General features: G+C 39.4%; 1 protein-coding gene across 2 annotated transcripts in view; it reads left to right on the forward strand.

Annotated features, from left to right (window-relative positions):
* The window catches only part of LOC126356236 (uncharacterized protein DDB_G0284459-like), a 399334-nt gene that overhangs the window by 274311 nt on the left and 110587 nt on the right, over positions 1 to 14436 (forward strand). For both annotated transcript variants that reach the window (XM_050007061.1, XM_050007063.1), the window contains exons 7-9: positions 2814 to 2940; positions 5916 to 6109; positions 12972 to 13098. In XM_050007061.1, the coding sequence (XP_049863018.1) occupies positions 2814 to 2940; positions 5916 to 6109; positions 12972 to 13098 (448 nt within the window). The remainder of the gene's footprint in view (positions 1 to 2813; positions 2941 to 5915; positions 6110 to 12971; positions 13099 to 14436) is intronic.

Below are 14436 nucleotides of genomic sequence, written 5' to 3' on the forward strand. Positions count from 1 at the left end.
TCATAATCGAAACACGAGGTCACTCTTATCTGCTATCCTAACTGTGCCCACTCACAAAACAAAAACTTTTGCAAACTCCTTCTCAGTTGCCGCTGTCCGCCTCTGGAACAAACTGCCCCTTAACTTGAGGAAAATTCAATCTCCTGTTGCTTTTAAGAAGAAGTTGAAGCATTTCCTACTATCATCCGCATAAAATTCTCCACAAAATTAATGTGCAAGGCCAATCCTCTCATCTGTCAAATAGCAAAGCTAGCGTCTCCTATCTTGCTCCTGAGATGCCTTCCTCTTCATCTATCTCTATTAGCTACGCAGTCTCCTTTTCCTTTATATTTTCCTTAATTATGTTTGATCATGTCTCTCTATTCTTCTCCTCCCTTCACCATGAGTCTCCCTCATACTCCCTGCTGCCAGCACTCCTATCTAAAATCTTTCTCTTCAATAATGTATTCTTTGAGGTGTACCTTTCTAATTGTTTATCTCACTTTTTGTATTAGATGTAGTTTAACATGCCTACTAAAACATATGACTGTAAAATAAGTAGAATGCCTGGTTAGATGTAAGAGAGGGCCTGATGGCCCTAATCTTGCCAGGTTAAATAAATAAATAAATAAATAAATAAAACTACAACAACAACAACAAACTTGAGGTTAAATCATGTTCCCAAATAATTACAAATAAGTGTCTGTATGGATTCATATATGTCAGGTCTGCAGAAAACAGGTGTGCTTATTTCCATAGATCCATAGGTTTATGTATCTGAAGGTTGCAGAAATGAAGCTTACTTATTTTCCTCAGGATGAATTGACACCAGATTTTCAAAAGATCACAAAGCCTTACTGAATCTGATATACCATTAATTTATTTTTTAGTAACTTTAGAAGAATATTCTTCATTCACATGTTTGTCCCAAATTGATAAGAGTAATTGAGAAAGCCAAGATTAACTCATTATACCTTCTGTTTGTAGTATTTCACTGAAAAGATATTATGTGAACTTAGAACTTCTACACATTCATTTATCTGTCGTAGATCTCTGTGTTTGGCATGTGTGCACTTGCACAGGGAGGACTCTCAGGCTAGGAAATATATTGTTTTTCACTTACCAATAGAGTATTGATTCATGTGAACAGAAACACATAGTAGAGAACAGTTAACACTAGTTTTTGAGCACTTGCTCTTTTATCTAGTAAAAGTACACACATTAACCCACACAACCACCCAAACGTACATGCTCATGGTAGGGGTGGGACTTATTATTGAATATTGTTTATTGAAAGCACCCATGTTTATATATTAGCTATGCTGCTGTTACTGTGAAACATTCTATATGGGTATGGCAAGTAATCAACTGTCCACTCGCACGAATGGCAACTGCCAAACTGTGGCAAACAATGAACTTGACCATCCATTTGCTGAAAATGGTGTGCACCACAGCACAAATGACTTCAGAAGCTTCTTTACTGTGTAAGCCATTTTGATATTCCCTTCCAGCACTATTTTCTCTGAACTACAGGTGGGAATTGTCTCTCCAGTATATCCTGTGCTCTCATGGTCCCCCTGGTCTAAACTTCTACTACTTCTGTCTGCACCACTCCTTACCCCTCCAGATTGCGTACTGTCTTCTCCCACGACTCTTCCCCAACCATATTGTGTATTGCATTCTCCTTCCACTTACCCTCCCCTTCTCTCTCTCTCTCTCTCTCTCTCTCTCTCTCTCTCTCTCTCTCTCTCTCTATTTCTCTATTTCTATCTCTATCTCCCTCCCTCGCCTCCTGCCCCCTTCCTTCCTCTTTCATCTTTTTCCCATCCATATCCCTTAGCCTCTCCTGTATCTGCCTCCTTTTTCATTACAATCTTCCTACCCTTTCCTCCCCTCCCTCCCTCTCTACCCCATATTTGCTCTACCCTTTGAAATTCTTTCCTCTTGTTGTGCAGCATCTTTTCTGAAAGATCTGCCCCACACTAACCTGCTACCCCCTCCTTCTCTCCTGTGTCCTTTCCTATGCCCTCCCCACCTCCATCTACCCAGCAACTGCTTTCAACAGTCAGTGTTCAATAACCAGTCTTGCTTCTACCATGGATGTGTATATTTGGGCTCAAGTGTCATGGTGTGTGTGAATGTGTGTACTTTTACTAGAGAAAGAGCAAGAGCTTGAAAGCTAGTATTAACTGTTTTCTGTTAACCTTTTTGTGTGATGTACACCACTCCTTTAGACATCAGTGGTGCCTTTTTCTTACTTTATGTATGTTTTCATACATGGATTTCCATTATTGTTAAGTATTGCTTTTCACTTTGTTTGTAACTGTTAATAAAATTTTTCCTATTGTTATTGACTGAAGTGGAACTCTTACATGGTAGTCTTTTTGGGTCATCAACTAGTAAAAAACACAAGGAGATGTAATCAAAGAGTCTCTTTTATGTAATTTTTTTTAATTTTAATGGCAGTTGTAAGCAACAGGCTCACTTCTCATTTAGCTAGAAATAGTTAATTAACTGTATCATGACAGCAACTATGTGAATAGCTACTGGCTAAACATTGCTGTTTTGTAGTTAAACTATAAAAGAATTTTTTGAAAAGAAATTTTTATGAGAACTGTCGATAGATGTAATCACCTCTTGGAAATTTAAGTTAAAATGCTCGATTGAAAATTGTCTTTTGTAATAGTTATGATTATTGTGTCCTTCTGACTCATGTTTTCATATATTGTCTGCCACATCAGATGTTAATTATCTTTGATGTTGCACAATCTGTGCTTCTCATTAACACAGGTATCACGTGGTTCTCAAAGTTTTTATTTTTATATGTATTTCAGACCTTATGAAACAACACATTTTCCTGCTAGAGATTGTGGGACAAGCAATGCGCCTACTGACATCTCAGAGAATAACACTGTGTCGCAGGATCCCAAATCTGAAGAAGATAAGGAGAAAATTATGAAGGTACTGTACAAATGAGTGATGTTTTATTATATGGTGCTACTCTTTTGCAATCAATAAGTGTTATTAAGCACACATTAACACTGATGTTTATTAGTATCAGATCAGCTGTTTACTAAATCTGATTTTCTTTCTCTAACAAATATTTTGGTCAATGCTGATATCATCATCATCATAGTCATGTTTGGATGCTGATCCATTATGTGTGTGTTCTGCACATATTTCTGTAATTTAATTATATGTTGTTCTTGGCACACTCTGGCCCCTCATTCTATACTGCCAGTACAAATTGTATGATAATTTGTTTCAGTCCATTTCATGTCCTTTTGAAGGTGGCCAATGACTGTGCTGTGCCAGGCAGTTAACAAAATATTTGTGGAAAAGAGTAACACATAATTAAATTATGAAAGTGCAGCTTTGACCACTCTAGCTTTTGCTTTTATAGCAGTATATGAGTCCTTCTTTTCCTCAGCTCATTTGTTAATTTTACTATGCATGATGTGTCAACAGTAAATTAAATTCCCCTCAAAGTAACGTCATATATTGGAGCATGAATGAGTGTAGAGAAAGCAAAATACCAACTCTTTTTTCCATTATGAGATTAGTCATTGTAAGTGAATTTTATGCTCACATGACATCTACACCCATGTTCTTCAAATCACTGTGAAGTGCATGATTGTTGGTACTTACCATTGTAAATGAACACTTATTGTGCTTTTTAATGTTATCTGACTGACAGAATAGTGCCTCAGTTTATTGAAAGATGCCCCCTTTTGAAACCTGGAAAGTGTCATATATTCCTGAATAATTTCTGTAGAGCTATTCTCACCATACAGGGCGTTTCACAAATCATGTTACATGCTTCTAGAGGTTGTAGAGGGGAATTAATAGATCAAATTTTATGTAAGAACCCAAGTCATGGGTCATTTCCATGTTACAATGAAAACAAGGACTATTCAATCATGTGCCAGATGTTTCATATGCAGTTCGCCTGTTGTGGTAGCCCACCCTCAGTCATGAATGTTACAATGACATGACATAATGTTTTGTGTTTCCATCTGCCTTGTTTTCAAAATTCTTGGAGATGGGTGAATTGACATTATAGCAGCTACTACTGCAGTAACAGTATGCATGAGTACATGTTCACAGAGTGCCCCAATATGATGTTAATTTAGAATGAAGCTTTCCATAATGGAAGAGAAGTTCAAGGTCTGCACAATGAGTACTTTCCAAATTGCGTGACTCCATCCCATCCCATGTTTGCCAGAGTTGAACAACAGTTGTGAGAAAGAGGGAAATTCAACAATGATAGAGCAAACTGTGGTGCTCCAAGAAGGCAGTGCACTGTCATATTGGAAGAGGCATTGCTTCATCAAGTTGAAGAGAATACGTCGAGTATTCAAGCCATTGCGTGTGACTTGGATGTGTCTCACTCGTCTGTCTAGTGTGTTCTGCATTGCCCTTGGTTTTTACACCATTGTGTGGATTTTCCTCAGTTTCCAAGGTAAATTTTGTTCACCAATGAAGCACATTTCAACTGGGAAGGTATTTTGAACGCTCAAAATCGACACAGTTTAGATCAAGGAAAGCTCAAAGCCATGTTTGAATGAAGATTTCAGCATACCTTTGACATCAATGTCTGGACTATCTGCAATGGTCATGTGATTGGATAGTGCTTCCTTCCCTTCCTCCCCCCCACCACCTAACAGGCGCCAGGTACTTTATATTCCTGCACCAAGTGCTGGCAGAGTTTTTGGAAGATGTGCTATTGGACATTTGGCATGAATTATGGTTCCAGCATGATGACACGACAGTACCACTTAATATGAGCAGAGCTCTATGCTGATGCATTAACATTCATTTGCCATGATTAGAAGCTGAAGGAAGATGAACAATTGTCTGTCCTATCCGAATGGCATACTTAGCATAGTTTGGATATGAAACCATACTAGAAATATTGGAGCCTGCAAGTAATCATTATTAAGAGCAAAATATGACTGTATTTACTGTGGGTAAAAAGTAAATAGGTAATAGAAAGTGGCAGTAAGCAAAATAAGAAAATGCTCACACGCACATGTCTATGTAACTATAAGTTAAAAATAAGTTAGTGATAAGCTAACAATTAAACTTCATTTTTTCTCTGCTTCTCATATATGAGACATAGTGATGTAGTATGGTACATATAACTTACTTTCTGACCTTCAGTTGTTCAGGGGAAGGCAAAATATTCATGTAATACATCAGTCAGATGAAAGAAGTCACTTATTAGTCCCAGATGTATACATGCATGCTAGGTGTTTTACACAGCATGTAGTTCACAGTACTGCTTTAACCTTGTGAAAAGACAGTAGTTTATCAGTCAGCCTCACAGATGCTTTAAACCCTATATCAACAAAGTAGATTAGGTAATGGAGCACTACCTGCTCATCAACTGCTGACTTACCATTGAAATTTATTAATATTTCTGCTGTTTAAAGATTACACAATGTAGTATATCTTGTTGAGGCTCTTGGATGCTGTGTTGGATGGTTATGTTAAATCTTCACATTATATTGATGGAACAGCTGTGCATAATGATTTTTTTTACTGTCAATATCATTGCCATAGCACTTAGAATGAAACATTCATCTGAGAGGCAGATACTTTTTTTTTGCTAGAGGTGTTGAAAATAGCCCTATGGTTCTAGCTGGCTACGAGACTTCTCAGTTCTTTTTTCATAGTACAGTGAAGGTCACATGCTTCTTTGTATCAATTCAGCCTAGAAAACTTGCTTTCATTCCGGACAGGTGGATGTTCCAGGTAAGGGGTTAAGATGGCAAGCTGATGATCAGTTGAAATAATGCAAAATCTTAAGACTGCCATCCTTGACAATACCTAGGAGCCTTGGAAACCTTTATCAATATTTACTGAAATAGATTATACCTGTCAAACAATAACACAGTTTTTTGTATCTATTTCTTCTTTTATAATTTCTTTAGAGAGCCGCATCACCATCTACAAGAAGTGTTTCACAATTGGAAGCATATGCCAATAGGAGCCATGCAGAATCATTGCTTCAAGATGGAGTGAAGTGTCCTAATAAACCAGCACTTCTCAGGAAACCAGTTAATTTCAGACCTAATGCAAGTGCACTGCATGACAAAGCATCTCATCTAAAGTCGCAAGATAAACAGTAAGAGAACATTTAAGATATATTAATTTTTTTCTTTCATTTGATTTAAATTTTTAGATGTTTTCTTTGAGATCTAGTGAGGCCACCATTTACAATGAGAATCTGTTTATCGATCAAGGCTATCCTACTTCAATGAAACACTATAAATTTTTGCTAAATATGACAGTATTTGAAGTAAAAAAAAATAGAGAGACGTTTTTAAATATAATTGTGCCCATAATATTTGTCATTCTGTTGTGAGACAAAAGACATAACAGAAAGGTGGGCCTGCCTGTGTTATGAAATTATGTATTTACAGAAGAAAACGATATTTGTGGTGCTATCATGTGATAATTTATTTTCTCAAATCCATTGGTTTAATGGCACTTTTTCCACCCCTTGATTGTCTACTTGAATATTTTTCTTCAGTTCTGTCAAAAATAGATTTGTAATGTTGGAAAAGAGATTAACAAGAAAAGGAAAGACCAAAAAAGTTATCACTAATTGCTAATTCTTATTTAACCAAGTATATTGATAGGTTTTGTATATATCTAAATTTTATAACAGGAACAGCAGTATGGAAGGAGACAGTGAATCAAAGGCAGGCACAAGGCGAAAGAATGCTAGTATTACACTGTAAGACAAAATGATATACCATGAAGGAATTAGCTAATGGGTTGGAAATCTGTAAACGTGACATATATGTACAGACAAACAAATGATTATAATTTCAGAAAAGTTGGATGATTTATTCAAGAGAATGACCTTCACAAATTGGGCAAGTCAATAATGCGTTGGTCCACCTCTGGTCCATATGCAAGCAGTTACTTATCTTGTCATTGATTGATAGAGTTCGTGGATGTCCTCCTGAGGCGTAGTGCAATAAATTCTGTCCAACTGGCACGTTAAGAGTGTCAAAATCCTGAGCTAGTGGAGGGCCCTGCCCATAATGCTACAAACATTGTCAATTTGGGAGTGATCTGAGGACCTCCCTGGCCATGATAGGATTTGGCAAGCATGAAGACAAGCAACAGAACTCTCTCTGTGTGTGGGTGGTCATTATCTTGTGGAAATGTAAGCCCAGGATGGCTTGCCATGAAGAGTAACAAACTAGGGCATAGAATATTGCAGATGTACTGCTGTGCTGTAAGATGTTTCCTGGTATGAAAAGAAATGGCACTTCAGAACATCGCTCCTGGGTATTGGGCTGTATAGTGGGTGAAAGTCAGGTTGGTATCCCACTGCTGTCTGGGGCACCTCCAGACACATTTTCAGCCTGAAATCTCATTGCCTGGAGTAAAATTGTCTTCAGTGATGAATTCCACTTTCAACTGAGCCCTGATGCCCAGCAAAGACATAGTGGTGGGATATCAATCTGACTGTCGCCTGCCATATGGTCCAACAACCAGGAGTGATGATGTGAGGTGCCATTTTTTTTCTTACCAGGATGCCTTTCGCTGTCATCCATGACACTCTTAGAACACAGTGATACATTGTGTTCTCTATGCCCTGTTTTGTTGTTCTTTTTAGGCAACCATCCTGGACTTCCATTTAAGTGAGATAATGCCCTTCCATACACAGAGAGGGTTTCTGCTGCTTGTCTTCATGCTTGGCATAATTTACCTTGGCCCACAAGATATCTAAATTTCTTCCCAATTGATAACTTTTGGAGTGTTATGGGCAAGGCCATCCGACCATCTTGGGACATGGACAATCTAACATACCAATTGGACAAAATTTGGCATGATATCCCTCAAGAGAACATCCAGGAACTCTATCAATCAATGACAAGGCCATTAACTGCTTGCATATAGGCCAGAGGTGGATCAAAGTGTTATTGGCTTGCTCAATTTGTGAAGTTCTTTCTCTGGAATATATCATCCAATTTTTCTGAAACTGTAATCATTTGTTTCTACACATACAGCAAATCTACTGATTTGTGTCCCATTCAGATAATTCCCTGGTGGTGCATCAGTTTTTTTTGGTCTTAGAGTTTATTTTCAGCATTTGTACAAATTCCTTTTTTTAGCTGTAGAAAACTCTCACACATTTTTACAAGAACAACACACACAGAGACAGTATCATCTCTGTGTGCTAAGGCCTGAATGCATCTGTATGCAACATAAGTAGCAATCAACAAGTGAGATGGTGCAGTGGTTAACTCACTGGATTCACATTTGGGAAGGCAATAGTGCAAATTCCTTGTCCAACCATCATGATTTAGGTTTCCCATGATTTCCCTAAACCACTCCAGGGAAATGGTGGGATCATTCCTCTGAAAGGGCACAACCGATTTCCTTCCTCACCCTTAAGAAACAATCCAAGTTTGTGCTCTGCCCCCCAGTGGCCTCGATGTTGATGGAACTTTAAACCATAATATTCTGTCTTCTTCTTGAACAGCAGTGTAGGTGGGTGGGTTTTGGGGATAAGGAAGAGGTGTGGGGCAAGGAGAGAGAGGGTAAGGAGGGTAAGGATGAGAGAAGATGCTGGTGTACCTGTGTGGGGGGGGGGGGGGGGGGGTGGTAACATGGCAGAGATAGGATAGAGTCATTAAGTGCAGCATCAGGAGACTTGCGCTTTTTTGTTTGTTTTTGAGGAGAGTTGGGGAGGAAGGTAGTGGCGAGAATAAAGAAAGGAAAAAGCTATGTGTGGTGTGCGTACGGTAAGACCTCCAGTACACAGACCATCAGATTATTTGACTTGTCGCTCTAACGAAGTAGACGAGTGTCAGCAATACGTCTCGTGGTCTTATCGTGGCATGTTTGTCTTCTGCCGTTAGGTCAGACGATAGAAATGCCACTTGTACGCTTAGAGTAGCAGATTGACGGTGACCAACTTTAAACAGAACTTGATTAATTTTCACACACATTTATTAAAATAATAAAAATCATAAACATTATGTAACTTGATTCTGGATGCTGTTTAAAATTGAGAATCTGAAGTTCCTTTGGTCTTGGTATGTTAATCTTATTCTCACATATCTCTGATACTTGACAAAGTGTCTATACATTTCTCTTCATGGCTATGTACAGGAATATGATAATCTTATTAGGTGCAGACTGAAACTTGACTATAGACTGGTACAGACTAATGCAGACTGGTGCAGACAAATGCAGACTGACTAATTAGAGGTCTGTACACTCGTTATAATACCTCGAGCATTCAGGTATCACTGCGCGAGTGTGATCCGTGAGGAGAAAAAGTTCTACATTAGCAGCAATCTCATTGGCCGCATTACATATTAATACGCGGTTCGGTGGAAGCAGAATTTGGTCCGTCTTTATGGCAGTGCCATCTCGTAGTGCGGAGATGGGCAAGCGCTGCGCCTGCGCTGTTGTGCTTAGCGGGGCGCGCTCTATTGGGAAAGTTGTGTACGCGCTGACTATGCGGAACTATGTACACAACACTATGTATGTGCATTGTTGGAATAAACATCATGTGTAGCACTGGAATGGGAGCAGGGAAGGTGATAGGCAGGTGGAATGCACTGACTAGCAAAGATCGAGGCCAGAGGGAATTTTGCAAATGATGAATATATTGTAATGAGAATTTCCATCTGTGCATTTCAGAAAAATTGGTGTTTGTGGGAAGAAACCAGGTGGCAAGGCTGTGAAATAAGTATTAAAGTGAAGCATGTGATATTGAGTAGCATGTTTAGCAACTGTGTGGACTGTCTGTCTCTTGATCACAGGTTGGCAGTGGCCATTCATGCAAAAAATCAGCTTGTTAGCACGTATGACCATGTTGAAAGTGGAACAGTGGTTGCAGATAAGTTGATAGGTCACGTGGCTATTTTCACAGGTGGCCCTGCCTTTGATGGGGTAGGAGACACCTGTAACAGGACTGGAGTACGTGGTAGTGGGCAGATGTATAGGAGAGGGTTTGCATCTAGGCCCCCCACAGGGATATGAGTGATTAGGAAAGTGGTTAGGAGCAGGATTGGAGGGAGGATGGGCATGGATATTACATAGGTTGTGTGTATGGGGAATACCACTGTGGGAAGGGTGGGATGGATAGTGGGGAGGTTAATTTTCATTTCAGGTGTGAAGAGAGATAGTCAAAACTCTCCTGGAGAATGTGAGTCAGCTACTCCAATCCTGGATGTTACTGGGTCATGAGGGAAGTGCTCCTTTTTTGCTGGACAGAGGGTGTGTGGGGGTGGTAGATGACTGACAAGATAGTACATGAGAGCTCTGTTTCTGGACAAATTCTGGAGGCTAATTTGAGTCTTTGAAGGCCGCAGAAAGACCCTTGGTGCATTTCGAGAGGGACTGCTCATCACTGCAGATGCAATGACCATGGGTGACTAGGATGTATGGAAGGAATGAGTGACAGTTCAAACTGTAGATATTGTATGTGGTTGGTAGGTTTGATGTGGATGGAGGTGCTTATGTAGCCATCCTTGAGATGGAGGTTGACATTGGGGAAAGGGGCTTAGTGGGCCGAGGAGGACCAGATGAAGTGAATGGGGGAGAAGGTGTTGAGGTTCTGGAGGAATGTGGAAAGGGTGTCCTTGGAGAGGGTGTCCTCACCCATGGTCTGGTACATGAAGATGTCATCAATGAATCTGAACCAGGTGAAGGGGTTTGGGATTCTTGGCAGTTAGGAAGGATACTGTAGATGGTCCATGCATAGTTTAGCATAGGAAGGTCTCATATGGGTGCTGATCGCCGTAACACAATTTCCTTACAATTACAGGGGTGAGTCAAATATAAACTGGAATTTTTGTTTTATGCCATTGTTGTAAATGGTGAGCAGTGAAATCTCTCATCATTGTTTCTTTCATTTTCAATGAATGTTCTCCATACCTAGAAAGTTGTACCATTTATTTAGTCAGAATTGCAATGTGAGAGCAAGAGGTACTGTCAAACTGCTGCACAACACATTATAATCAAGTTTCTCATGATAAAGGGCATAAAGCCATCTGAAATGTTGAAAAGACCTGCAACACAGATCTGCAAGAGCACCCTGAGAAAGTCTCAAGTGTACACATGGCACAAACAGGTCAAGAAACAGGTGAAAATGCAGCTCACCAATGCCCAAGAAGCAGTATGATGTAGGAGAATATTCACATTATTAGCCAGATTACTGAAGATGATTGCCAAGTAACAGTTGCCAAAATTAGCATTCAGGTTAAATAAGCCTTGGTAGTGCTCAGATGATCATTACTGACATCCTCAGATTTTTAAAATTTTCCGCAAGGTGGGTGCCTTGTCTTCTCACTACAGAGTTCAAATTTCATTTTATCAAGGTGTCAAAAGCTACTGACACTACCAAACTGAAGGGGAACATTTTTTGCACCTGTGATGAAATGTGATTGCACCACTACACTCTGGAATTGAAAAAAAAGCAGCATGTAATTGCACAAAAATGACGAACCTGCCTCCAGAAAAGCCAAAGACTGTCTCTCCACAGGCAAGGTTCTTGCAACAGTTTTTTTTTTTTTTTTTTTTTTTTTTTTTTTTTTTTAATGAGTTCTTCTCATCAGTTTTACCCATGAATGTTGGATTGCGAATGATGTATACTATTTCCAACTTTTGGACCAAACATAACATGCATATAATCAGAAATGGTGTGCATTTCCAATCCAAGATGTGCTCATGCTCCATGATAACACTCGAACCCACACAGCTACCTGAACTCAACAAAAAATTCAGGAGTTGTTCTGGACCACAGTAGAACTATAACCCTGCAATTTCCATTTGTTTGGACCACTAAAGGAAGCAGTCAGAGGATACAGATTTGATATTGATGATGTTGTCAAAGTGTTCATGCACAACTGGCTGCTGTCACAGCCACATTAATGTGTTTTCCATTCAGGAGACTTGATAGAAAAATAGGTTTTTCTGAAGCTTTTAAACTTATATAAAAAATTCCAGTTTGTATGTGATTCACCCTCATAGCCCTCCTTGGAAGGCATCACCCACAAATAAATCTGTGGTGTGGCAATGGGTACCAACATGGCACTACTGTATGCTAAACAGTTCATGGGCGATCTAGAGTATCGTTCCTAACCACCAGAATCCCAAACCCTCTCTCCTAGTTTCTTCCCCCTCCCCTACCCTCTATCCCTCCCCCTCCCTGTTCCATGCCTCTTCTGTATCCCCACTACCCACCCCAACAAAGATCACTGCTCACCTCCAATGCAGTAGCAAATAAGCGTTAATGCCTGGAGACAACAGTGGCCACACGTGTAAGATGTGGTTCTGAAAATGTATTTGAGTTTTGTTGTCTATACCTAATGAAAGGCTTAGACCAAGAGTTGAATAATATCTAGCCGTCATTTACATGCTGTCTGTCTACCACTCAATGCCTGCTCTATGTGGTGAGTGGTAATCTGTCCATGTTATTGTATCCCTGATTTCCACTGTTCGTTTATTGTGAAGGTCATCTGTCAGTTCCTGCACCATTAGGCAAATCTCTGCACAAAAAAATCTTGTGTTTCACTTCAGTTTTTAGTGTTGTAATTTTCCTGTATAGAGTAGCATCAACTCATGAACAGTTTTACAGAGTTTCCAATTTCATCCATCAGGTGCCTGTATAGAGTAGCATCAACTCATGAACAGTTTCACAGAGTTTCCAATTTCATCCATCAGGTGAATTTATATATAGGGTGTTGCAACCAACTCTGCCATCAGTAAGCACTATGCTAATTTTGACATGACAAGAAAATTGTTCAGACCAAGTTTATTTGGTCTGTCTCTAGTATTTTTTTAATTGGACTATTATAAATTTTTGCAGTAGAAAGCAGAGCTGCGTGAGACAAATTCAGTGATATATCACTTTTGCAGACCTGGCAAGACATTGTGGAGTAAAAATTAATTAAATGTGGCAATTTTTGTAACAGTAATAGATTTCTCAATATTTATCTTCATGGTTTCAGCAATAGTAAACCCAAGAGTTTTCCTGCCAGAGATGTCCAGCCCAGTGACACAACTTCTAGTTCCTCAAGCAGTGATTCAGTGACACAGAACGTGGCTCCTGGAAATAAGCAAGAGCAAACTGTTCAGGTGAGAGAGAGAGAGAGAGAGAGAGAGAGAGAGAGAGAGAGAGAGAGAGAGAGAGGGAGGGGGGAGGCAGTAGTAGCTCTTTTGGAACTACTTACATGCAGATTGAAAACTAATAACGTAAGCACAAACAGGAAAATGAACATTGCAACTTCCTTACAAAATATTTTTCTGTCTTTGAGTATTAACAGCAATTTATGAAGGTCATGACATGCGCGCGCGCGCGCGCACACACACACACACACACACACACACACACACACACACACACACACACACACACACACCTGCGGAGTGTTCCTCAAAACATCCTGACAATTCATAAATTGTCTTGGAGAATTGAAAATTCACCTGCTGAGTGTTTTTGGTCAGTAATTTCCAATGCTTTTCAGATCAGCACCTCTTGCTGTCCAGTCCTCCCCTCCTTTCACCTCTACTTACTCTCAAAGATTTTTGGAACTTCATTTGAAGGCCTTTTCTTTCACAGTGGTAGTTGTCTACTTGTAGGTGAAGGAATGAATCTATGTTTCAAGTATTGATAAACATATTGATGGCACATTTTTCTCAGATATTTTGAGAAAATATGCTTTCAAAACACACTGATTATGACTCTGACTAGACACCACAGGATTTCATTATTCACCACTGACCATAGACGCAACTCACCATAATGAACACTCAACTTCAGCAGTCTCAGTACTGATGCTTTTCTGGTGCTGTGGTAGTCCATTTCTAAGTCTGTTCACACATTTCGCTTGGCAGAGCTTTGCTCTAGTCTGAGATCTCGAGCAAACTATACTTACCAACACTACAGTGGCTTGTGGAAATTAAAATATTAATTGCAGTTCAAAATACATTTATTTTTATTTTTTTAATAGTTTTTGTTATCTCATTTTTAAAATAACTGCTAATCAAAATATCAGTTTATAGACTCATTTTGGATTGAGCTGACCTGCACTGCTGTAACAATATTTAGGAAAGTAAATTACACACATTTTTTTTCTCTCTTGATAACTAAAAGAACAATCATCAAAGGAAACACAAAACACTCACCCTGCACACTCTGACCACCCCCATGTTCCTCACAACTCCCCCCGCAGCCTCTCTTGCATTCCATTGCCTTTTTGGGAAGTGTAAATGTCCCCAATGGGGCAAGAACACCCAGGCTGAAAACCAGTGCCATGGGTGAACAAACAGAGGCACATGGTTAAACAGTAGGTTCCTGTATCATTTACAAGTGACAGACAGGATTCAAGGGGTAATAATAAAATTTTGATTATCACTTCAAGAAAATAAGTTAAAGTAATTAATTTAGTGTTTATTCCCAGGTACATGTGTGCA

The sequence above is a fragment of the Schistocerca gregaria genome, chromosome 3, assembly GCF_023897955.1.
Source record: "Schistocerca gregaria isolate iqSchGreg1 chromosome 3, iqSchGreg1.2, whole genome shotgun sequence".
In the NCBI taxonomy this organism is placed as follows: domain Eukaryota; kingdom Metazoa; phylum Arthropoda; class Insecta; order Orthoptera; family Acrididae; genus Schistocerca; species Schistocerca gregaria.